Source organism: Mixophyes fleayi, chromosome 6, assembly GCF_038048845.1.
Source record: "Mixophyes fleayi isolate aMixFle1 chromosome 6, aMixFle1.hap1, whole genome shotgun sequence".
Classification (NCBI taxonomy): Eukaryota; Metazoa; Chordata; class Amphibia; order Anura; family Limnodynastidae; genus Mixophyes; species Mixophyes fleayi.
In genome coordinates this window covers 181514385-181541334 of record NC_134407.1, presented here as the reverse complement: position 1 = coordinate 181541334, position 26950 = coordinate 181514385, and the positions used below count along the sequence as shown (strand labels likewise).

The following is a 26950-nucleotide window of genomic DNA, read 5'->3' as shown; positions in this document are numbered from 1 at the left end:
ACCCATGGTAAAATAGGGAGTTCTCTATTGTTGACTACTTCTAGACCCGGTACGCGGCTAAATCCATCTCCCTTACATACTTTAAATACACAATTTATTTTTGAGATACTCTTCCCTCAGTAGCTTTAATGGCTACTGGGCAGGGGATGCCAGTTTCATCAGGCAGCAGTAGACGTCCAAGTCTTGTGGCTGTATGATATGATCTACTACCTGGCTGAGAGGGAGTGGTTACCCAAGGAAACCATTCTTTAGCCTACTGCTTCCTCTGGTGAGGTTAATGAAAATATCACCCACAAACATTTTCTCACACACAAAAAAAAAAATAAAAAAAAAAAGTTTCATTTTAATTTACATAATGCTGAATATTTTTAACAACATTATCTGTGATAAGTTATATTGTTCTTCTAAATGACGAACTTATGTTTTATGCAAATGTGAAAGACAAAAACAAAAACACACACATTCCATCACCGTGGCTAGAGGGAAAGCAGCAAAGCTTTCGGTGTACTGGGGAGGATTTTTTTTTATTCTAATGATCTCATTCAGATTAGCAGCACTCCTCAGTCACCTCAAGCATGTGTCAGAGACCTGGGTAGGAAAATGCCTTGTGGTGGAGGAGAACGCAACAGGCCGTACATTCATGGAAATGGAAACCTACATAGGAAAAGCAGCAAAGTTAACAATGTGGTTTTTTAGAGATGTGTTTTCTAACACAAACTGGGTGGTTGTTAAAGGGATTTTTCTTCCAGTGAGAAACACATTAATCTTTATGTATATACTGAAGAACATCTTTGTGTTCATGAATTGGCCAGCACCGCATTGCCAAGAAAAATCCAACCCAGTGACAAAACGCTCTTTCAGGAGAGAGCCTGTGAAGTAATTCCTCAGGATGGCTTTGGAAACACACACACTTGCTAGCCAAAAAAAAAATAAAAAATGAGGAGCACCAGTCAGACCAATGATCAGGCTGAGCTAGTGACAGAAACGTTTAAGGTGATTTAAATCTGGATTAGTGGTACATCTCTTAACCACCAGTGATGCCTACAAAACACTGGTGTTTAGTTTATTCAATAGCTATCAAGTTTGCATTGTGTTGCCATGGAAACCTGTGGAAAACTAGAATAAAGCACTGATGTTATAAACTGTGGGAAGGCTTCAATCATCATCATCTATTTATATAGCACCACTGATTCTGCAGCGCTGTACAGAGAACTCACATCAGTCCCTGCCCCTTACAGTCTAAATTCCCTAACATTCAGAAATATTATCTTGCAATAAATCTAATTTTGTACCAGAAAATACTTGGTATTTAAGTACAGATCTTTATATTTTTGTATAATGATTAGGTCTTCAGAGGTAGTGGAACATTATTGGATTGAGGGTCCTTAACCACTGGTATTTAAAGTTAAAATAAATCTCTCATCTATCTATCTTTTGTAAACTGATGACAAAGGGTTTGGGGAATTTTTATTTCAAAAGACGTTTACTTGACAAATCGCTGGTTTTATTTACGTTTCATTACTATTTAGTTTAATAGAAGAGGGACTTATGGACCTCTGTTATGGGGTTCTCCTGCTAGAGTGGAAAGGAATGTTGGCTATCCCAAATCAAGTTCGTGGGAAGCAGCCCAGGCTGTCCAATGCTGGGGCTAGTTGAGAAATTTGGGGAAACTTCTCCCATCGATTTCAGTAGCTTACTCTTTTTAATGAGGTTTCTACATGTAGCACACATGCTGCAAACCCCACTTAGGTAAAGGGGTTATTGAGATGTTCCAAAAGTTCCATGTCTCCAATGTCCTGGACATATATATTATATCTATCTATCTATCTGTCTATCTATCCCAACCTTGTCATTTCAGCACGTGAATCGCAAGTCAAATGCATGAGCAAAAGCATAGCATAGATATGAGATTTAACATGCAATTTTTAATGCAATTCCAGGGAATTATGGTCCTAGATAAGGGACCTGCTGTGTGCGTGTGCCACGTACTCCATTTCAGCAAGAGAGTGAACACAGAGCAAAACCCTTTATTGATTCTTTGATAAAAATGAAAACAAAACAACTACCCTGAGTTCAGGCTATTTTCTTTTACAAACTTACAGAATTTTCCAAATACATGGTTCATTTTTAAAGCAAATCATAGAGAATAAGCTAATGTAAATAGAAAAATACAGAACAGCAGGATCTCCGATTACACAAAAGCTTTTTGCACCTATAAGAACAGGGCTGTTTCTTGGATCCATCCTAAATCATCAGTATGGGATCTGATCTAGCAGGTTGGAAAACCAGGTTGTCGGATGACCCCAACTTGTGCACGTGAGATCACTTAGTGACCTGGAAGTGGTAGGAAAGTGCATGCAACCAAAATCCATTGCAATCCGAGTGAATTAGATTTGCATGATTTGGCATACTGTTTTTGTGGAAAAATTGCTCACATCAGATGGCATAAGCCCTACTTGGTTACATTTGTTCAAAATTTGATTATTTGCAACCCAGCAAAATAAAAGAATGCTAAACTTGATAATACAGGCACCTGCATCATTATTTCATAGTACGATATAATAAAATAGCAACAAGCCCCATGCAAAATATTTTTTGACTCCTCTCTCTCCTTTGCCCCTCACATTCTCTCTCTCGCTAAATCCTGCCGCTTCCAGCTGCGGAATATCGCACGCATTTGGCCCTTCCTCTCCCAAGATGCCACTAAGGCTCTTGTCCACTCTCTTATCTCCCGCTTGGACTACAGCAACCTCCTCCTTACCGGCCTCCCCCGCACTCATCTCGCTCCCCTTCGCCCTGTACTCAATGCAGCCGCTCGGCTCATTTTCCTTTCTCGCCGCTCCTCTTCTGTCTCCCCCCTGTACCAATCGCTTCACTGGCTCCCCTTCCCCTACAGAATAGTGTTCAAGCTCCTCACACTTACTTTCAAAGCCCTCTCCAACTCCACTGCTCCCTACATCTCCAATCTCATTTCCATCCATGCTCCATCCCGCCCTCTGCGTTCAGCCAATGACCGTCGCCTCTATCCCCCCTGGTTACCTCCTCCCATGCTCGCATCCAAGACTTCTCCTGCGCTGCCCCCCTCCACTGGAACCAGCTCCCCCGCTTCATCAGAACATCCCCCAACTTGTCCAGCTTCAAATGGGCCTTAAAAACCCACCTCTTCCTTAAAGCCTTCCAGTTCCCCACCTAACCAACCTCCTTCCAGCCTCCCACCTACCGCCCTCCTCGTCATTCTCCTCTCCCCCCCTCTCCGTCTCTGCCTCCGTTCTACCCCTTTCCTCCTCCTACCCATGCGTCTCTGTCCATCCTACCCTCCCCTTAGATTGTAGGCTCCTTCGAGCAGGGCCTCCTCTCCTCCTGTTCTCCACCACCTTAACTCTGCTCTCCAGCTCTTTGTCTCCTCCATGAGGTCCTCTTGCCCTTCTACCCCTCTAGCTACCCCTCTGGGGGCTCTCACCTCTCTTCTAGCTGTACATTGAGCTTCCGAGTTATTGTGCTTTTTGTTAACTGTTCCGTGCTGTCTCACCCTGTATCGTGTTTCTTTCCGTCCCTGTACGGCGCTACAGATACCTAGTGGTGCCTTATAAAATAATAATAATAATAATAATAATAATAATAATAATAATAATAATAATAATAATAATAATAATAATAATAATAATAATAATAATAATAATAATAATAATAAATATATATATATATATATATATATATATATATATATATATATATATATATATATATATATATGTGTATATATATATATATATATATATACACACACAAATCACTTAATGCAAGTTTGAATATATGCATATTTGAAGTGAAGACGTGCATTGAAAATAGCAGCTTTAAACGTTCACTTACAATAAACTGATGAAGTCTCCTTATATTCATTTTTTTTTTATCCCTATAGAGGTCTCCAAAAGGCCCACAATTTCCTGCCTTTCCTATTTCCTCTGTCAGACTTCCTTCCCCAAAAAACAACTATTAATCTAAGCATGTATTAAAAGCAGGAAGTTTAATTTTGAGACATAAATCCTGTGAATTATAATTCATGAGATCTTTATTTCTAGGTCTTGCTTTCAACATAAATGAAAAGAAATATACAGCACAGTAGTGAAATGTATATTAAATTGAAAGCATAGTCAAATTTACGTCAGTGAAAGTTAAAAATAGCAAATATACAGAGTATTCTTTAGAAGAAGCTTTTCATAATATACCGTGGTATTCCAGTGGTAATTTTTATTTTCAATCCTAACCAATAATTTACACTTATGTTCATAAAGTATGGAGGATAATTATATATCATATTCTATAATTAGGGTGGAAAATTAATTTGTCCAAAAATCTTAAGGATAAATAAATCATGCAACTTTTAATTAAGTAATAAGATTATGAAACTTTGTTAACCAATTTGCTGCTAAAGAAAAGTGGGACTCTCTCCCTAAACGTATACTAATGTGCCAAAGATGAAACCTACTCATCTTTATCACTCATGGAGGTAAATGTATTAAAGTGCGGATTTTGCAAGTTGACGAGTTTTTTTTCAAGCCGCCAATATTTGGTGACCTTGCAGAGGAAATTTAAAACGGCAATGGCTTTGAAAACAAAACTTGCCTTTAAAGCTAATGACGTTTTAAATTTGCACTGCAAAGTTGCCGAATATTGGCGACTTAAAAAAAAAAATGCAGCATAATACATTTACCCCCGCCCCCCCCCCCCCCAAAAAAAATAAGAAAATACTTACCCGTCCCCACAATTATATATGTTGTTGGTGGGGGCTGGGAGAAGAGTCTACTAATGATGATGTCATTATGACCATTTGCAATGAGATCACTGAGCAAGCAGCACTCAGCCCTACATTACAAAAATAACAAACTAGGTTATGGGAGGAGAGCACTAAAAGTGCCCAATATCCCCCATCCTGGCACCCATAGAAAGAGGGGCAACCTTGACTGAAAGAGGGCTTTTCCCTTAGAAGAAGACCATTAGACAATAACACCCTACACTACAAAAGCATTACGGAGTCCAGGGACGGGGGGATGGGGAGCACTGTTGTGAAGCCCAATTCTCCGCTATCCTGGCTTAAATAAACTCAGGGATACCCTTATTCGATAGAGGGAGAGGAGGAGGCCCCTTATTAGTTATTGTTTGGTGATCTACAGCTAATAACACCTTATACTACAAGAAACATTAAGCAACCAGGGATGAGAGATGGATGTTGTAATGCCCAGATTTCCTCCATCCTGGCTTCAAGAATCTACGGGGAAAGATTTTCTTTGCCATGTCTGTAGGTATAAGTAAACTAATGGTATTTTTTTTTAAAATGGCAAAGCCTTCTGAATAAAGGTAGAATTTATGAGGCTACTGTGAAAACAAATAACTGATACTATTGTTGGAATGTTACCAGCCTAAAAAGAGCCATAAGAGGCTCAGTACAAGGGTGAGAAAAGTCTCAGCAGCAAGGGGGTTAATAGGCATTTTCATATCAATGCAAAATATCAACAGCGCTAAAAAGTTTTGTGACTACAAGCACATTGTTTCAACTTAGGGACAACTGCCTTTAGAGCATACTTGCCAACTCTCCCTGAATGTCAGGGAGACTCCCTGAAATAGGGGTGATCTCCCTCACTCCCTGAAGAGTCTGGCATTCTCCCTGATGCTGAGCCAGTACAAGACGTGGTTGGCTTCACCATCTGTGGCATGATGACACAGTTCAGAAATTGTGTCCTATGTCCATGTATTGATGCCTATGGAGGTGGCCATTTTCATGGAGACCAAGATTTAATCAAAGACTGACAGGTAAGACAACATGACTTCAGTAATGGAGACAGAAATGTAAAAGACACTTCAGTCTCTAGAGATTAATTAGCTGCTTTTCTTTAACGCATAGTTGCCTACTCTTCATCATTTTGGTGGGACCAAAATTATACAATTTGTCAAACCCCGCCACTACACAACCATCTCCTACGGGAACTCCCTGAAGCCAATGAGGAAAAGTTGGCAAGTATGCTTTAGAGGTGTCTGATACCACACTAGCTCCTTGTAGCAAATCAGTTTTTTTTGTTTTCTATGGTTCTATCAAAACGGTCTAAAATGTATGGAGACGATAGTGGCTGCTAATATGAAAACACAATAACTTGGCATTTTGTAATAGTAGGTGACATGATTCTTAAAGAGGAACAGTCATCTTTGCTTTCACTCACCCTTTGTGTGTAGTATTAGTTGAGGAAAATATATTAATGCATTTCATTTGCCTCATTGCTTTGTATGGCAACTCTGGGCTCTATTGTAAACGGCTGTTACTAGGAGTACTTCTATCCCTCCGGTAACAGCCTTTCTTCTGTCTCAAGGCAAATGTGCACTGATTGTCAACACAAAATTCAGATATGAACTGGGGGCTGCCGAGGAAATGAGGGAAGAGGATGCCTTTTTAAAACTGGGTGAGCAGATAGTGTTCTTTATTAATTTGCTAGAAATTCTATATGCAAGATGGTGCTAGTCACTAGGTATGAAGCGTATGTGAGAACATGTATGTCACGGTGCTATAAGTTTGACTGTGGGATAGAAAATGGTAATTGTGTAGTTTGGTTGCAACATGTACTACTCTAACTAAGGTCTTTAGGAGACAGATGCCCTTCAAGGTGGGTGGTTCAGCTATAGCATACTAACAAATACCACAATGTTTTCAATTTTATGGTGATAAAAAAGAAAAAAAAAAAAAAGACATAACATAAGCAACGCTTAGGTACCCTACAAATAAAATATAGGCCATTTGTCATGATAATGACAGCACCAGAAATAGTGCGGTGATTATGAGTCTTCAAACCCAGAAGACAGAGAATGAGCAATGGAAACACATGGACTGATGGGCAAGTGATAAACAATGGCCCTTGGCACAGTTACATTAAAGCAATGAGAAAATACAAGATCAATTACCTTTCTTCACTTTCTTTTGTAACTTTATTGTATCGGAGGATTTCTTCTTAATCTCAGCCCGGGCCTTCTTGTACTCTGAAAGCAGGTGGACAGGCATGACGTAAAGTAACCGAATGCAACAGACAGAATACTAATGATTTTTTCAGTCTTGTATATGTTCATGTTTCTTAGTATAGTCTGTGCTTGGACTCTTGTTCTAACTGAAGTCATGTTAACGTTTAGATGTAGCAGAGGAACAAGCACAGGTAGGGTGCACACATCAGTACTAAACTGAAGTTTAGCAAACAACCAATGAGTATTTCTGTATTCTGGTTTGTGCTCCGTGATAAGGAAGTGACAACACAGTTATAAAGATTCTACATCTTCTGGCGATTATAATTATCTTACACATACCCTCCTTCAGCCTTTACAACGCTGCTCCCTGGATATAAAATGTATTTAATGCAGAGAGCACAGGATAAGCAGCCCGGCCTGATTATACACACAGGAGGAATATAAGATCTTAAAGGTCACTTTCAAATATACATTGTTTTCCTCTTTTGAAAAACAATATAGGCCATGTAAGTGGCCACTAAGGAAGAAGTTTGTCTCCATACTTTACCCACTTATAATCAAAGTATCTTTTATATGTAATAATTCCCATTTATGCTAATGCTACCAATCATTGAGATCTTGTAACGTGCTTTTGTGACCTTTTGGTTTCATTTGTGGCACTAGACTAAACTTTGTACTGGTAAACTGCACTGAACACATAATGGCCAAATCTTTATTTATCTTTTGCAACCCTGCAAATATTTAGCGAACAGCTCAACCAAACAGAACATCCAGGATTTATGCAATAGTATTTCATTAACTAATATTTGAAATACAACAGGCTCTGCAATTGCAGTATTAGAAGAGATCAGGTGATGACATAGTGACTGACTCATCTAAATCTAGAAATGCTCATGTAGTGTTTTTATTGGTCAACAGCACAGAATCAGTATAGAACAGCATAGGATAGCAGTTGACTGGGAACTTTAAAGGATGCCAGACACTGTTTTCCGCCGTGATCAAACAGGCATCTAGGGGTAGAACCGTGGTACTTCCTTCTTGTACAATTACAGAAAGAATAAGTATGTTTAAATGAAAATTCACGAACTATAAAAGAAAGAAAATTCAGATGTGAAAGTTGGGCTTAATTTTACTGCCAATTATTAACCCCCGCGCCCCTCCCACCAGAAAAACAAAAAAAAACAAAACAAACAAATATACTATTCCTTTCATACGGATTGGACGAATACTGCAGTGGGTCTGAAATGATGAAATGTTCCTAAACAAACTTTAGGCATCCAGCTAATGTATTAATTATCAGGAAAGTGCTTTAGTTTTTTGTTACTAAAGCAATGAAGACCTCCTCCACCTTTTCCACTGAGGTGGGGTACGGCATATAACTGACAGGAAGGCCGATAAGACTTACCCCGAAATGAAGATTCTGAAGGAGCTGCTTCCCGACCATGACGACTCCTCTTCACCCCGACGTCACCCAATGACTATGAAGCAAGAGGGCGGCTGCAGTTATGACGTCATTGAGCATACAGACGTGATTATCGCTGTTGTTAAGGTGATAATATAAGTATGCAGCCATGTACAATGTAGTTTACAAAGGATTCTACATTGTACATGGGTTCATACTTGCATTACCCCCTTAACAGCGATAATCACGTCTGCATGCTCAATGACGCCATCAACTGCAGCCGCCTTCTTGCTTCATCGTCATTGGCTGAAGTCGGGTTGAAGAGGAGTCATCATCGGTCATGGTCGGGAAGCAGCCCCTTCGGAATCCTGACGTCGGGGTAAGTCTTGTTGGGGTAGTCAGCATCGATATGCTGACTACCACCGTTCCACTGTACCCTTTCAAGGCATATTCTGGAGCCTTTAATATTGTGCATCTATTCTATGTATTTGTGTGTGTATTCTTTTCATGATCACTTCAGTGTATATTTATATATGATTGTGTAAACCATACACTTGTATGGCTTCATAAAAAACAATGAGGAGAATACTACACCTAAAGGCATGCCGAAGGCCAGTCTGTGTACAATGCTACAAGTCCTCTCTGTCCCATAACCTCCTTATCTTCTACCAAAACACTCCTGATAATCCTATTCATATTTGACAATACATTAATGGCTTTGCCTAGTAATAGGATTCTTGATGGTTCCATTAACTGGACACTTCACTGTAAGGTGAAAATATTTATAAAGACGCTTTCAGGGAAGAACCACCAGTTAGTAATGAATACAGCAAATGTAAATTGTGAGAAAGGGAAGTATATCAGGTGAGGTCCAGCTACTGAGCAGCAGTCAGGTCTCTTACCTTTTGCATGGTCCTTGTCAAGCTGGTTTGCAATCTTCTTCCACTCCTCAATTTTCACTTCTAAGGGGTTTATTAAGCTGTCACTCAGCGCTCTGCAAAAAAAACAAAAACTGAGCTTTAAAAAAAAAAAAAAAAAAAAAAAAAAAAAAAAAAAGAGGGGAGAGGGACATTAAGCAATGAGGCAAAGTATCACTTTGTAATACTGACTTGGAAGCTTTATGAAATAGACATCTTATAAATCACCACAACCAGAATACTGGTCTCATTTCGCATTCTTTTTGGGGGTTTTTTAAAGCGGAATACACTTTTTTCTTCATATTTTTGTACGAATGCCCTTGAAAATGCTCAGATAGGTAAAACTGAACAGAGAACCATATTTCTCAGACATAGGGACACATTTTATTCAGGAAAGAGAGCGCCTCATCACATATGCAATATAGCACCTATTTTTGTTTCATATTCCCCATCAGAAAGTATGACAATATGCCGAGCAAGTGGGAGCACATCACTATGGAATTGCGGGAGTCTCCCAAATTTCGGGGAGTCCTAACGGAAGAGTAGGCAAAACTCTGGGATTCGCCGAAATGTTGACATTTTATAGTGGGAGCGGGGCTACCACGCCCCCTCCTGCCCCTGTCACATGAGAAGTTTTGAAAGTTGGCATGTATGATGTATGTATGTATGTATGTATGTATGTATGCATGCATGCATGCATGCATGCATGCATGTTATATTTCTTTTTCTACTCAACCTATTGGTGCTTTAAACTTTTTAATATTAATAGTTTTCAGATCTCTCAAATAGTTCATGAAGAGTATTTTTGCTCTCACTGGTGTCTGTCAAGACCACGTTGAGCATATTTATAGCATTTGCCAGAAATCCATATTTTAAAAAGCTCTCTGAGTTACCGGTGGAATCAACAGCACAATATTTAATCATAGACCCTTTGGTTACGTAGAAAGTATCCTCCTTTGGTGTGTTCCAGTAAATTAGCTGTGCTATAACTGCTAGTTAGTAAGACGTGTTCAAACTGCCTCAGAAAAAGTTGCCATGTCATCAAAAGTTGAAAATGACAGCCTTCTATTTATAGAGCGAGAGAAGTGCGTTTTATTTTTTTAGGTTTTATTTCAGTCTGCCACTGTAAGCACATAGAAATGTTCAAAGAGACAAACTGATTTCAGTAAGTAGATAATACTGCAGGATATCTCCTACACAAGAAAAGCCATAACTAAAATCAAGACATTTCCAAGCAGTGAGTGAGGTTGTTAAAAATCAGTTGTAGCCAGCAGGCTCAAAACAATTACTGAGGACATGTTGCGAGGAGAGTATCTTTTTAAGTGGTTAGACAGCAGAGATTCATTGTTGTCTCAAAGCAGTAAAGAGTCGCTTTCTATCTATATATAACTGCAGGAACTATATGTAAACTGCTGGGTTTATAGATTCCCCTCCCAGGCACCGTTGTCATGAGAACACCGCAGGGAAGTTTTATGCCAGGGGAAGTAATGGACACGCATTCTCACCTTGCTGCCGTCTTATATTTATAATACCAATATTGTCTTCACACTGTGTGTTGGTTGCGTTGCACTACTTTATTAGGACATCACTAATTAGCAGACTCTTTTTTTTTTTTTTTTTTTTTTTATGAAAGGCCAAGAGGCTGGACTAACACAGGTTACTGGTTCTTCGTAAACTCCGAAATCACATTCTCATGAATTCAGCGCACAAAGTGGCTGCCTCCATTGTGTGAAAAGGATTGTGTTGTACAGGAAAACCCCCGCCCCGAGTTGGGTAAATGGAACATTGTTTGCAACATACATACAGTTGCATGTATGTTGCAAACATACATGTATGTTGCATGTATGTTTGCAACATACATGTAACTGTAGGATAGACAGCTTGTAGTTGAATGTCATCCACTGGGAGGTGGAGGATGCTGGAAAGTGTAGTTTCACAGTTATGGGTGTTCCAGGCACTAGTAGTTTTCTTCTTCCTTCAATATAGGCTGTCTGGGTGCTGTTATTTAGGGGATTAGGAAGATAAGGGAACAGAAAGGCAGGTGGGGCCCTTATGTATAAATAAAAAATCCGTTATTTACATAGGTGAGCGCCTGAAATAGGTGACAAACATTTTAAAAATATTAATCGAGTGTAACTTTAGGGAGGGGGAAAAAGGAATTATTATCAGTCTGCTACACCTTATTAGTCACTGTAGGCCTGTGTAGTTCCAGGACAGATTTCTTGTGGTTTTAGGCCACAACCGGACTGCTGGTGCTGACTGACATGCACACAAAGATCTTCTGTGCCTACTAATCATACTGAAGCTGCATTAGGTTTGCCTGGAGGAGATCTTTCACACGGAATGTCATGACATCATCCAGACAGACAGAACCACAACATGTGATCAGAGCAAAGTATATAGAACAATGGAAAACAAATTACTCGCCACACACAAATATCAAAGCTTAAGAATCAAATAAATATTGATCCAATATAAAATATAATCATATCCAATATGGAACATTGCAACATACAAACAGAATCTTCCTATATGAGACAGAGACATTTCTCTATTCAGCAATTATCTGAAACACTCTCTGCAGTTATTTAGATGCCCATTTTGACTCTTTAGACCAAATGGTCCCCTAATTGCTGTATGTAGTTAGTCAAAATGACTTCAAAACCTGCTTAACATCTGATGGAAATCAATCAGCTGGTGACTGGGACTGAAGGAATATCAAGACCACATAAGAACTGATGGTAATGGTGCGTTCTTTTGTATTACAATTGATAGCACAGAGTTCTAAAGAATAAATCTTATACAGTTTCAGCACAATTGGTCCAGGAAACAAGGTTTATGTACCATATCACTCATATATTTTCACCTGTTTGCTATCAAAAAATATGCAGCCAATGTACCCGCCCTGATCTCACTTTGTAGAAATAAAGATAAAAGATAAAATTCTAGACTTATTTTCCACAGAAACACTCTAGGTGTGTATATCTAATGGCAGAATCATAGTTAACACCAATGTAATACAACCGAAGGGTGTCCTAACTTACAGTAGTGTTATTCAAGGTACAGCTATAGACAAGACCTGAAAACACACTTCCCCGCCCTTAAAGTACACTCAACACTAAAAATAATTTTATCATACCACTCCTAACAGAGGTATGTCTGGCTTTTTTTTTTTTTTTTTTTTTACACTTCCCTTATGTGTTTACATGTCATTCAACAAAACCACAGTGATCCCTCAATATGGGTTTGGAGCGGTTTAGAAGACTATGGAAAGGTCGCCATTGTAAATTAGCATGCAATCTAGTGCAGTCACTTGAGCAAGCGTGATGTGTGGCTGTGGGTCAATCAAAACAAAGCCACCTGCTCTGCCAAAAATGACTAAACTCCACCAAAATGATCTCTCACACTCAACCAAAGAGTGGAAAGTCAGCTTTATCATTCAATGCCGGGAGAACTATTCAATTCTGGGACCCGCGATGCTCATCGCCACTGAAAATATGACTCTTTTGCTCACACCCCTAAAAGTGATGAACCACAAATAGACAAGTGAATGCTTGGGCTACTTACAAAAGGATTGATAGACTAAAGGTGGCGACACAGGTTGGATGTTCTTCTACCAAATTGGCCCAACACCACACTGGATTTAATTATCAAAACCTAAAATAGGATTGGATAGTGCTGAACAGAAAGCAGGACAGTGGACAATCCCCATCGGCGTCTGGGAAGTAGTGGTTAACCAATCATTTACCCAGACATTCAAACAACCTTCACTGTAAATGTAGTCAGACAATGTATTTCTGAGAGAGTAGTAAATTGAATGCAAAACGATTGGGAAGCCAATGAATGCAGTCTTAAGGTATGAGATATAGTATTGCTAGGTTGACTTAATGCATAGAACTAAACTATTTGACGTTTAGACAACATTTTTTTCCCATTGTGAGGCCAAACTAATAACTACCCCACTAAGGCTTTGATTGGCCTTCCTCTAGATAAACACATAGAAAAAAAAAAACAGAAAACAGTTGTACTTGGACATTTGTCTTAATAACAGGATATATTTGCAATTATGTATTGGTGAAAATGTACCAATCTCACTGTCTTTGTGAGCGGACACAGTTATAGACAGGGTCGGACTGGCCTTCCAGGGAGTCGGGCTATCCCTCCACTCTTTGTTGGTGGAAGGAGAGCGGATACTTTAAAAAAACAGAAAAAAACCCACACTCACGCGCCCCTTCTCCCTCCTCTCTGATCGGTCTGCACTGAATGCATCACGCAAAGCCAGATATCACGCAACGCCCTAAATGCACCCATTTTTCCCCCACAAATAGGGCCCCCAACATTCCAGGATCCAGATAAGTCGCAACTAAAGAAACCAACAGCCACAGGTAGTAAAAATAACATGAACAGGTAGGACAGTCTGTCAAATGTTCTGATTCTAGTGGGACAATCCCATATTTTTGGTGACTGTTCTGCCCAATTTAAGGGGCAGGTCAAGATCGTGTAGTCTTTATACACACACTGCATTCTTTATATACTACACTATGGTGTTAGCTGTCCTTTGTGGGCTGACCACTCCCCCTCTAGTGTCTGGTCTCGCCTCTATGATGGCTGGCCACACCCTCTCTGGTGGGCCCCTAGCATTGCAGTTCCCCGATGGGCCCTTCATGCCCCCGTCAGACACTGGTTATAGTATATATACTGGCTATTTAATGATTTAAGAATATTTAAACACATGTAGCTCCAGTAACAACTGTTTACACAGATTTAACAGATAAGATCAGCTAGAAGTTGTAGTGGAAAAACAAGGGTTGGTCTCAGCTGCAGTCTTCCTGTGTTGCCGCACTGTTAGACAGGTGACTAGATTCAGTGGGTCTGAAATAAGACCCACTAAGTGACATATGTATTTACGGAATAGCTGTGCAGGTAATAAAATGATAAACCTCTTACACTGTTAGATGCTTCAGACGGGATTCGATGTTCCGGTGTCTCATACACATCCTGGTAAGAGCAGACCCTATTTCTTTTGTTGCTCCTGTAATACAGGGGGGGTAAAAAAATAAATACAATTTTTCATTCACTTCCCAGATTCAGATCGGCAAAATCATAAGAAAATGTTTGCATTTATATGGGGGAAAAAATGCTTATACTAAAACATTAACACATTAGTGCTCCATATCTGGTATATTCCACATTCAAAAGTTATTGATTGGTAAAACAAAAAGTATTTTAATATATTGTTCTACTTTTTGATAGAATTTACCCACTAGGGAGACCGTTTCATTGGTGTCTATGGATGTTTTTTATATTAATTTTTGGATATTTAATGTAACATTTATTATTATTTAGGGGTAGACTGACTAAAAACTTCTAAAAAAAAAAAAGGTAAAGTATAGGTGTTGCCCATTGCAACCAATCAGATTCTAGCCATCTATCTAGTATATGCTAGAATACTATAGCTAGAATCTGCTATTCCACTTCTCCTTTTTAGAAGTTTTAGTCAATCTACCCTTAATTATTAACAAATATATTGATAGATTGGAAAAAAATAGGTTCAAATCGCCCCATAGGTTTTTATAGAACATGTAGAAAAGAAACAAGCTGTAAAATGTAGCATTATTGTAATAGGCTATAGCCTAATGCTTTTCCTCTGCACTAAGCACAGTCGTCAGCTGACTAACCATGTGATGTCACATCTTGCTGGGTCAGTTTTGTGTTTGAGGTACAGACATTGTACTGAACAAAAAAAAACAAACAAACCTATTCTGAACCAAATTTAGAATGTTTACAGCTTGTAGGGCTTAAATAAAAATAACCGATTCAAAAAGTATTGTGAAACCAATCATTTTCCACTGGATGGTAGGATATTCGTGCTAAATTGTATTTAACATAGCAGAGAAAGCAGTTTCTTACGCTTTATCCAACTAAAACACTGCATGAATAAACACGTATTTTACGTGTGAGATGCGTCAGTTTTGTCAGTAGTACTTTTTTTTTTTTTTCAATGTAAATCGATAACGTTTTCTGTAGAAATAAGGCTTAGGGCTTTTCCTTGTATATGCAAATAAGATTTTTACTACCTAAAATCTTGTGTACAGCACCCTATGTGCACATAGGCTACATGATGGTAGTGGAGTGAATAGAAATACACCCAAAATATAACTTGATGTAGGTATAAGAGCTACAAATAGTCACAAATAAGCTTTAGCAACTTGCACATGTAAATCAGACCTGAACGTACTGAAAGTAGCTTTTCCTATGCACATCAGACTTTCGATCAGTGATTCCATAAAAGGCCACTGCAGGAAGCCTTTCCCAGCCTAACATGGTTGATTACATCATCAACATCATCATTTATTTATATAGCGCCACTAATTCCGCAGCGCTGTATTACAGGGAATTTTCAGCCGACTCTGAACACTACTAAACTGGGCATGTGTCTTCTTAGGCCTAAACGTTACAACTACAGTCCTGTAGCAAACTTTCCCATAGTCGGATATACAAACCCTGAAGATAAACAAAACCTTTTTGTGTTTGAAAGAGCCGAAACATAAAAGCAAGGAACGAATAGCAAACAAACAACATAACTGATCTGGCAGACCACCTCCCAGTCAAAGAGACTGGGCAAGGTCCCAAACGGTGTCTGTTGTTGTAATTTACCAGGGCACATTGCACAACCAAATGAGAATATGGTTAGTCATTCAAAATAAAAAGCACTTAATCCAGAAATCAATTTCACGTGCTGTCTAAATATATCTCACAAGAGACCGAGACAACGTGTTCAGTTGTCTTATAGGAGGGATCCACCGTCCAATGTGCGAGACCTGTACACCTTCAAGCCTCTATCCAGTTGTAGCACTCAGAAGATTGGGGCACACAGAGCAGGCGTCAGAGGCCTGGGAGGGTTGGTACAAATGTGTCAAAAATTGGCATGATATAGAATGTTTCCCTCTTCTTCGCCCTGCTGTTGGCGGGACTGTGGCCAAAGGGGTACGATGTTTCATATTTGGTGGTCTTGCCCGATTATCACCACCTTCTGGGATTCAGTCCATAGTTTCCTAAATACCCTTTTTGAAGCCCCTATCCCGAAAGATCCCTGGATATTTCTTTTATGTTACCCTCCCCAAGACCTGGACAAATTCTCCAAGAAATTAACTGCCCACATCCTGACAGCAGCCAAATCACTCATAGCCCTCAATTGGAAAAAGACCTCACCTCCATCCCTTTTGGCTCTCAAGAAGCAGATTTGGCACGTGGCCGCTATGGAGGAGATTACGTACTACCTCCACGAGAGGCCACGTTTTCTGTCAAGTCTGGGCTCCATGGCTAGCCGTGGAACACACCTTCCGCCCTCAACGCTCCACGTCCTCCGTCCTGACCCATGTGCGATGACCCTAACATATCTCCCCCTCTGCTATAAGCTCAAAACACCCTACTTATCCTCTAAATACTTACAGTGCTTATCTTTGTGGTCCTACCCCCCTCCCCCTCCCCCACAATCCATTTTGTTCCTACACTCATTTTATATTACTCTTTAAAAATGTAAAAACCGGTCATTTTTGTCTAAAGGTTTCCTAATATGCGATACACCACAATAACTGTTGTGATTTTACTATGCATGCTACACAGTGTTATCGTTTTGCTGTCTGTATTTTCTTGATTGACCACTGAAAATAAAAAATTATAAAAAATTGGAATGATTTACAAGGCTTGGTTAACGTTGAATGTTTTTGAGTCGAACTGACGTACTTTCCATGTCTAGAGCATCTAGACAGTATTTCATGAAAAACAATCCTAGTGACAAGTATTGGACATGGGTAAAGACTACGTGTCATAAGGCACTCTGGTTGGTACATACCACCAGGCATGTCATCAGTTTCCATAATCTAATTTCATGATAAACAGGAGGGTACCTGAAGCAAAAATAATTATTATGTTAAAAATGTTAGTGTAGGCATTACAAAGGCTGGGCTGTCAAAATCTTACATTACAAACTACCCATTTGAAATTCTATTTACATGATTTAATGAAATAATTAAGAAAAAAAATAAAATCATAATTACATAATGACTACTCCATGACACTTCACTGTTTGCAATAGACTAGGCCCTAGCCACAATTTTAAAATCTATAGGAAAATACACAAGTATGATACATACAGTGCCAATGATTGCATATTCATCCAGTCAGCTTGCAATGGGAAAAATAACTTGGTTGGGCTACATAATCCAGTCACACAGCAATGTTTGTTTGGAGGTCAGTAGGTTGAGTATAGAAGCATTAATGTAAGTTTTGCATCAACTATATAGAGGGGCAATAGATATTAGTGTCAGCTAAAACTGATTTTAACCAATACTGGTACCAGCAAGATAGCAAACACCAAAGTTAAATCCGACAAATATATCATAAAATAATCAAAAAACATAAACAGAATACACTACACAAGGGCTTATAACACAAAATGTAAACCATATGTACCAAAGTCATGATAATATAATGTAAAAAAATATGATTTATAATGTATAACTTATGAATCGATGAAATGAATTAGATCACAATAACATACTGCTTGTTCCTGAATTAGCTGCTGGAGTGTAAACACAACCAGAATTGGCTGTTGGGAATAAGCATACTGATCCGTTATGAAGGTAGAAGTTTCAGAAGAAAAGGTTAGTCGAGAAAATTCTAGATAGGTCCAGACTGCAAAACAGTCAAAGATGTTCAACACTGGACATGAGGATTTACAAAGAGGTGCTAGAGACAACCAAAGTCATTACAGTCTACGCAATTCACTTGTATCACAATTGTTCATGAAAGGAGGGATTGATCATAGAGGTGCACTGCCCAATTGGTTGGCGAAACGCTCCCATAGATCATCAGCTATTTACATAGCACCACAAATTCCGCAGCACTGTACAGAGAACTCAGTCACATCAGTCCCTGCCCCATTGGATCATACAGTCTAAATTCCCTAACACACACACACGCACACCGAGAGAGACTAGGGTTAATTTGATAGCAGCCAATTAACCTACTGTTATGTTTTTGGAGTGTGGGAGGAACAGTTTGTACAGTCTGTTGTTTCTTTGTGTTTTTATATACCTTATGCATTGTGCCATTTTTTTCGTCACATTAAACTTCATTTAGTAACGTTCTGTCTTTGTTCAAACCAGTTTACATGGTAGTTAAACTGGGTTGTTCAAATGCTACAGAACTGATGTACAAGGGATTTTTTGGTTTACAAATTCTGGTTAATTTAAGTTAGTTAGAACTGCACAACATCAGCAAAGTGTTAGATTCAATGCATTAGTTACAATCAAATCTGGTGGCAGTTTTGGTCAAATATGAGATAGCACTTAGGGGTTATTAATCACTGTTAGACAAAGCAGGTGGTTTAGTTGTGATTAACTCTGTCACACATATCACACGGGCTCAGATGAGTGCTGTATGCAACAACCACAAAAAAAACATTCCTCTTGGTGAGCTCTGGTGAAACACTTCAAATATGAGTCAATGGGATTTATTTATTTTTTTAATGACATTTATGTGTGCATAATTTTTTTTTACTTATTCAAAACAATTCAATTATACTTTCAAACAGGTGTTTTGAAACTAAATAACCATTTTATTTAACTTATCTGAAAGACTTTATCTGGATTAGCACCCCACATATTTTCTGCTTATAAATCTCACTTTTAATGATTTAATACAAAAATGTTGGACTGAGTGGCCTTTTTAGTCTTTTTTTATATACCATGTATAGAAGGGCTTGTTTCTAGTCGCAAAAAAGCACTGCTTACAACAGTATAAACCAACCCCACAAACGTCTGTGTTAGCAAAAATGAAGAGGTTAGACATGTATTTTTAATGGTGAAATTTTATCAATCATATTTTAATAGCAGAAAACAGTTCTAACCAAATAAAAGACATTTTTTTATGTGCAAGAAATGGATTTGAACTGTTTGAAATTAAAAGTGATTTCAATTTCAAAAATATGATCTCTTTGGGTTCAGTTAGCAATCTCAGATCTAGGAAACGGCTCAAGAGTTGTACAAATTAAGTCACTATATTGTGACTGGCTGTTATTTTCTCCTTACAGCTGGTAGAAGCATTTCCTCCTTTTTTCTTATTAGCATTAGAAATACTAACAAGATTCATTCACTGCCCCACTGAACCAGGCACTGCCATGCTGTGCAACAAGTGGCTTTATAGGAATGCAATGTTCCTTAATATTCATTTATATACAATATCCTGATAACTACAGCCAATCTATAATATAAATGCTTAGTGGCGTGTGTTAGTCTGTGTGTGTGTGTGTGTGTGTGTGTGGGAAAAATAAAACCAAGCTGCAGCGCCACCTGCTGGGCGGAGTTATACACTGACCTACTAAATTCTTAGTGTGGGTGGAAAGAAAAATTCAGAAAGGGCTGAAATGTGGTATACCAAGATGTTTTTAATTTGTTAATTGTTAAAAGTGTTTATAAAGATTTAAAAAAAATATATGTATATTTCTTGAAGGAGAAGTGACAGTTGGGAGTGGTTGGTGGTTGCCGGGGGTGACAGTGGGGAGTGGTTGGTGGTTGCCGGGGGTGACAAAATGAGAGGAGTGTGATACTCAGGACCGCTGAGAGAGATCCCTGTGTCTGGATAGACATCTGGATAAATGTGGCGATGAAAATGAAGGATGATGTGATGAAGAAGAATGATGAGGTGGTGACATGTGGACAAAACCACGTTAAAAAAGGGCGCTTACGTTGGGAAGTAACACTCTTCCCCTGAGGAGGCCTGGGCTAGGCCCAAATGCATGACAAGAACCTTTTTAACACCTTAAGTAGCTTGATTTGACTAGAATGCATGAGTATCATGCACGGGTTAACTTGTAAATCATATACTGCTAGATGAGCTATGCCCCCAAAGCATTTCATTGATGTTTAATACAGTCTCTACTCCAACATATTGTAGGTGATTTTTAACTTTAAAGCAGTTGTCAAACCAGGACGTTACATCATTTATGACTCAACAGTCCACAATGGAACTTAAATCTTACTTCATTCACCTACTCAGCTGCCAGCGGGACCTAACCTGCATCAACTTGTACATTTCATAACTGCTCTCTCTAAAGGTAACACAGGTAGGTCAAAAATAAGTGGTCTGTTTGAAAATGTAGGATTGGACAAATACAACGTAAATTTAATTCATAGCCTGTTTTCCAGCTATACATAAATAACGTGCCACTGTAAACCCGTGGTGAGGTTTTATCAATGCTCTGGGACAAAGTATAAGGTCAGGCAGAAATACACACGTCAGTGACAGATAACTGCTCGGTCTACCTGGTCTGTACCTTTGACAAGTCCTTTGAACGCTTTGTGCTAACAGTACACATGCTATTTGAGAGGATGTAACATGCCTCCCTCTGTTTAAATATTTCACAACCTTGTTAATCATGACACAAAGATGGCAGGAAATTTGGTAGGAGCAAAATAAGACGTCTTTCACAGATGTAACAGCCTTTACGTATATACAGCCAGGCAATAGAAAGGTCAACATTGTGACAGAGACAACCCCCCCCCCCAGTAAGTTCTCAATGTAAAACAAAATGAATAATAATAAAAAAATAAATAAATAGCATGTCTTGTTTATTTAGATGATCTGGTACCAGTCTGGAGACTTACAGCTCGTCTATAGCAAGACCAGCTGTATACATACAAGAGTGACACGGCAAGATACACCTACAGCCCCGCTGGTACAATTATATTGTGTATATACAATACTCGCTAATAAATCTTAGCTTACACAATATGGACAGGAGACAGAACAATAACACATATTCAGGAAAAATGAAAAGAACACAGGAAGTGCTAGTGGGCATTTGTTCATACTCAAGCCAAAGAAACTGATACAGATAATTCTATGGGGCATGGGAGGTTCTATGCATCGGCCTATAGCCATACAATACAATAAAATATAGACTAGCTTACGCCTCAATTTCCATGACCTACAAAGCTTAAATGCAGGTGCATTTTAAGGTCACTACAAGACAGCAGCACTCTGAGGTGCTCCTGAAATCCTGTACACAGATGAGGCATACGATATATGCAAGCCATACATTGGCAGCTGTATGTCTGCGCAGTTCATACGGTTTGTCAATATGTGTTAAACCTCCCAAGTCTTATATGCAAGGATATGGCAAAACAGTGGCTAAATGGGGCCCTTCAATGCCCTGGTTATTAACAGTAGAGAAAAAGACTAGACATCCAGGAGGAGAGCTACAACTGCATTTATATTTGGATAGCCATATGAATTGCCTGTACTTCCTGTAAGAATATTATCATTAATAGTGAATACTTTCTTACATAATCAGAGTCAGTGTCATAATTTATTCATAGGCACAGAAAAAATAAAATCTACACATGAAAAATAAACCATTTTGTGTTCCCATGGGGATAGCTCTGTTTACTGTATGTAACAACTGCAAGCCTTAAGGAGAAAGCTACAACAATGATATACAGTGTGGGAGAATGTATTCATTCTAACCTCAGTCTAATTTCTATCTATAAAGGGGCACTTTACAAATGTGTAAAAATGGACCAGATTTTGCATGAAGATATTCCACTGTGGAAATGTTCTACTTTGGAAACTGAAGGGAAATATTTTTCTTCAATATTAGAGGTGCTTTTCCATCATGACAAACTACACAAATATTTTCTTACTAGCTTGGTTCCATTCACAAGTCAGATCATTTAACTAGGTTTACAGAATATAATTGCATGGCAACACTAATTCTATTTCACTGTGCAGCAAGGAAAAACCGTACACACTATATGTACAAAATATGCTTCATCAAGGCACATTTTCTACTTTCACCCCTTTCACTTATATTAACGTTATGCATGTTGACATGGATGTGGTTTTGCATAGCTGCGACTGTGTACCAACTGGTCAGATGAGCATATAAAACTAGTCTGCTGCTTCTTGGTGTTTAGCCTTTAGCAGAGAAAGATTGGGACGTTGAGCAAACATACAAGAGGAAGCTGAGCTGATTGACAGTACCACCCTTTTTATTCAGGAAAAAAAAATGAGAACTCAAGCCAGTGAGGGACATCATGAAGTAGCTTGAAAGCAGCATGAGTGGCCATCCAGCCTTCATAGGGGCTGCAGAGAGGAAGGAGGGCTGAATGGAGCACTCAAACCTCCTCTATGTAGGCCATATGACCTTCATGCACAGAGGTCAACGTGACACGGAAGTCGGCTGCCACCCTTCTAATAAGAACGGGAGCAGCCAGCTGGGGGGGCCAAAAGAGCAGGCACAGCGGGCTGCCTGCTGCCCACTGCTGACAAACCAAGTACCTTGAATATTTGGAACAGACATGGGCGAGCATACAATGCTGCTTCCTTTGGTACAAGTCATCTACAAAGCAACAAGCTAACACAAAGCAACAATCACTGGAAATTACCAGAAAAGCTGAATATTTATATGTCCACTAGAGGTCGGTGATCTTTGCATGGAGTTTGGCAAGTTCCAGTAGCTCTTTAATCACAGGACCTCTTTAAGAAGTGTTATCAAACCATACCCCATTATTCTGTAATTTTTGATAAACTGTCAGTTGGAAATAAAATGTCACAAAATGACAATATGTGGCAATCCTGGCAGGTGGGCCTTACTTCTCCTTTCAGAAAACATGCAGAGCTCAAATGATGAAATGCACGTTACATGCTTCATGTTAGAGGTCACGCTTTACCTTTCTGTACTCCAATAAAGCAAACCATTAATGTGGGAGCATGGTCATGTGCATACAACTGATTATCTTGAATAAATCAAAACACACAGGAAGGATCCCTGGGGTTTAATACTAGTGTACTGTTTGTTTGTTTTTCTTTAGCATCTACCGAGGGACATCAATGGTTTAACACTTGACATGCCAAATATTGGACTAAAAATTATGTAAAAATACTGTGTTAATCTCTGTCAATTAGCAGTGTCTCCATTTACCATTTCCCTTTAAGTCAGCTGCAAAATAAGTTTTAGAATAATAGCCAAAAGGCCGTCCATGCTGTAATATTCTTGGAAAACCATAAAGTGTACCTGCCGCTTACACAGTGGAAGCAGCCAATTTATGGGCAGAACCATTATTGAATATATCAATTCAGTGGGCAGTAGTGATGGTGCCCCACAAAACAGTCTGCCCCAGTGTATACAGGCATAGAGTACTCTCTTCCAATAGGACTTCATAATCCAGACAAAGTTATAAAAAACCCTCTACATCTATGGATGATACATGTACATAGATAGGATGACTTCAACGTATTAAATTTATGATTCTTTTTAAGTGCCAGGGTCAGGTCACCTGGTCACCTTTAACTACTCATAAGGACTTAGAATGATATCCAGATGACTAGGCCCCTTGTGTTATAAATTGCCATGTGTTGTGAAATCTAGAAGATGTATTCAAAATACATGGAAACCAGAATGCGGTGGGACACCCGTACCAAATTTCATATGCTGCATTCTTTGGAAAATAAAACACCAAACATTTTGCATATTTCCCAAGACAAGAGCACAGCTCCAAGAAAAAGCACATTTATATGCAGACTATGGCTGATGACAGAACTTCAGACAACTGAAGAAAAGAATGTGCTTCAGCTATTGTACATGGCACAGGGTCTGGTTTTGCCACTCACTTTAGAATTTTAGGTCCTAAACACGCAAATAGTAGTGATCGTGGATTGCTAAGGAAAAGCTACAATTAAATGATGTACATTGCTACACAAAAAACAGGAGTGCAATATTTTCTACCACATTTATACAGGACAACTTGTGCATATTGCTACAACAGCACGATGCAAACAGGGGGTGTATGGAGGGGGAAAGGCTGTTTTATGTGTTGGTTATAGGCTACCTTTGTACAGGTAAACACCAAAGCAAACTTAAGACAGTGAAGGTAGTTAGAAAAAAAAAAAAAGGCCCAGTGACGCCAAGCAGTTAGTTTTTTAGCCTGGATCCATATAGGACACTCTGCAGCTTCCACAATCAGCGCTTTCTCTGCCTCCATGCTTCAGAGGTGGATGTCATACACAGTAGCAGTAACTTCTGAGGCCTCATGAGGTTGATAAAACAATGCGCTCAGTCATGAAAATCATAAAACAAACCAGTTACAAAGTTATCTCATTGCATAACTGTCTCTGGCCACATGTTTGTCAGAAAATAGGATTTCTGTCATGAGACGGACAAGCACGGATGTAGAACAGCAGTTTTCGATTATTCTCCTACCAACAGCACACTGCTTACCTGATAACGTGCAGATCACAGGCAGACTACTGTATGTATTTTCACATAATGTTATCGGTCATTTCTAAAACTCCAAATTACTCCATAGCTCTGTGTAGCATTTCAGTTTAAGGCTTAGGAAACGAGACGGCTTGTCACGTATAAGTTGCTGGTGAATAATTTAGGTGTTATACCATAAAGCAGTTATTTGACAACTCAAGGTAAAGGCATAGATTGTAAGCTTGCAAGAAGACCTTCTTACCTCTCTGTCTTTATTACCCAGTATTGTTTTATTATTGTGTTTGTTCTCAATTAGTAGCACTATGGAATTTGCTGGCGCTATATAAATAAATAATGATGAAAGGCCAGAGGTACATGTTGAGCTAGTTTACCTTTTATCAGGTAGGAGAAATACTTCAGCATTGGAAATTCTAGCTCCTCTCCACAGAGGTGATGACACAAAGGTCAGCGTATCTGACATTCACAGAGAATACCCACACAGCTGCAGACTTCTCGGAGGTTTAGCCAAAAAAACACCAGCTAAAATCCCATTTGTTGCCCTTAATGTATTGCTACTGTGTGTCCTAGCAGAGAGACTATAATGTATAGCAGATGACCAGCGCTAATATAGCTGCATGACAGATCATGTTACCGGGACGTCAGACATCTCATTTATAAACAGAAATCTAGAAATTCCATAGCATGACACTTGTGATGCATTAGAGCTTACCAAGGCCACAACTCTTGCAGACCTGGCTTATTCAGCAGGTGCTGTTTACACAGACAGCAATAAAAAATAGGGCATTGAACGTTTGCTATATGTCAGAGTGAATAACATAAGTCTATTTTTTTCCCCATAGGGATCAATGATCACACAGCTTGAGAACCCTTACCAGCTAATTACCTGCATTTGTTTTCATCCATAACACTACAAAAGTTCTTGCAAATGCTTGTCTGAGCCCTAGCTGTGTTGTGTGGTGTCCTGGGTCCCAAATGTTAATGGTCAATACCTTTCTAACATTTAGAAGTTGATGCCAAGTTTAATGATCCTTACAGCAGATGCTCTACTGGTACCCGTTATGTCAAGGTACCATAAAACGTTCCACCATTTTATTATGGTTACAATATCAGATTGGATTTTCTTTTCTCTGTGATAGTTAGTTATGCCCAACATTACTAATGCTGGCAACACAGGCTATGACAATTGTCCAGAAATGGTAGGAGTTACATAGTCTGTGTTTGTGGTCATCTTCCATCCACACACAGTCCCCAGTCATGCTGGAAGTGATCACATGACCTGAGGCGCTAATTGGCCAGATCTCATACTAATTAGCCACATATCACATCAAGCTGTAGTATCTGTAAGTGTATGGCCAGTTTACAGTGCGTGCAGTTTTATGTTGCTGGTACACAATCCAAACAGTGAATACAAATAATGTCCATTACAGTAATATTGCAGTTGACCTGAAAAGCCCTATTCACCTATGTAAAGGCTGTAGACTTATTTGGATGAGAGTAGAGGTTAGATTGCACCTACACACAATAGATGGCCACCTATCGATTCAGTTCATATGATGGCTTTCTCCACTGTGTCTAATGGCAACAGTTACTGCAATAAACATTGGGTGGGGCTGTCACATTTCCTTCCTGCCCCGGGTGCTAACATTTCTAGTTACGGTTCTAGAGCAAAACTTTTGAAATAGCTTATGGAGCACCGAGATGTAGCCTGTAAACGAGAAGCTGTGAGGACGTTCAGTTCTTTGTATAGAACACGGATTTAAAATTCTCAATAGTAAAATGTACACACTGGGGTAATACGTGGAAGCGGCAGTTTGCATCTTTCATGATCGTGACAAGAATTCATTCAACATATGCTCAACTGCAACTCAAATGGTTTCACAGATTGCCTGGTGGCATGTGCCCACACTAAGTAACTAAAGCAACCAGACAACACTGTGAAAACACTGCTCTTACACAGATTGTGCCTGACCACATCCTGCTCTGCAGCGACACGTCATTCTTGTGAATCTGCCATTGTGTCAGACTAAGACAATACTGTGACATGTTACTTCATGAAGGTATTTGCCTGGAGCGCAAACAATTGCTATGTTCTTTTAGCAAATATACTTTTAAATGTTAATAATAAAAATAAAAAAAAAAGTATGATTTTACTGCATTCCCTAGGTTTCTAAATTACCAATAAAAAATTAATCATTATAAAAAGTAACCCATGTCAATGGAGCCATATGTGCAGGTGGGATTTTTAATAACAAAATGTTATAATAATAATAAAAAAAATTTAAAAAAAATAATCGGAAATTAGCATCTATTAAACAGGGGTTTGCGTCAACCCACCCTCCTTAGGAGGTG

At 39.0% G+C, this 26950-nt stretch overlaps 1 protein-coding gene across 2 annotated transcripts in view; it reads right to left on the bottom strand.

The window, feature by feature from the left end:
* LOC142094877 (protein MTSS 1-like) overlaps positions 1–26950 on the bottom strand; it is a 93694-nt gene that overhangs the window by 25683 nt on the left and 41061 nt on the right. For both annotated transcript variants that reach the window (XM_075177462.1, XM_075177463.1), the window contains exons 4-6: positions 14266–14350; positions 9304–9395; positions 6946–7020 (exon numbers count right to left, since the gene is read on the bottom strand). In XM_075177462.1, coding sequence (XP_075033563.1) covers positions 6946–7020; positions 9304–9395; positions 14266–14350 — 252 coding nt within the window. The remainder of the gene's footprint in view (positions 1–6945; positions 7021–9303; positions 9396–14265; positions 14351–26950) is intronic.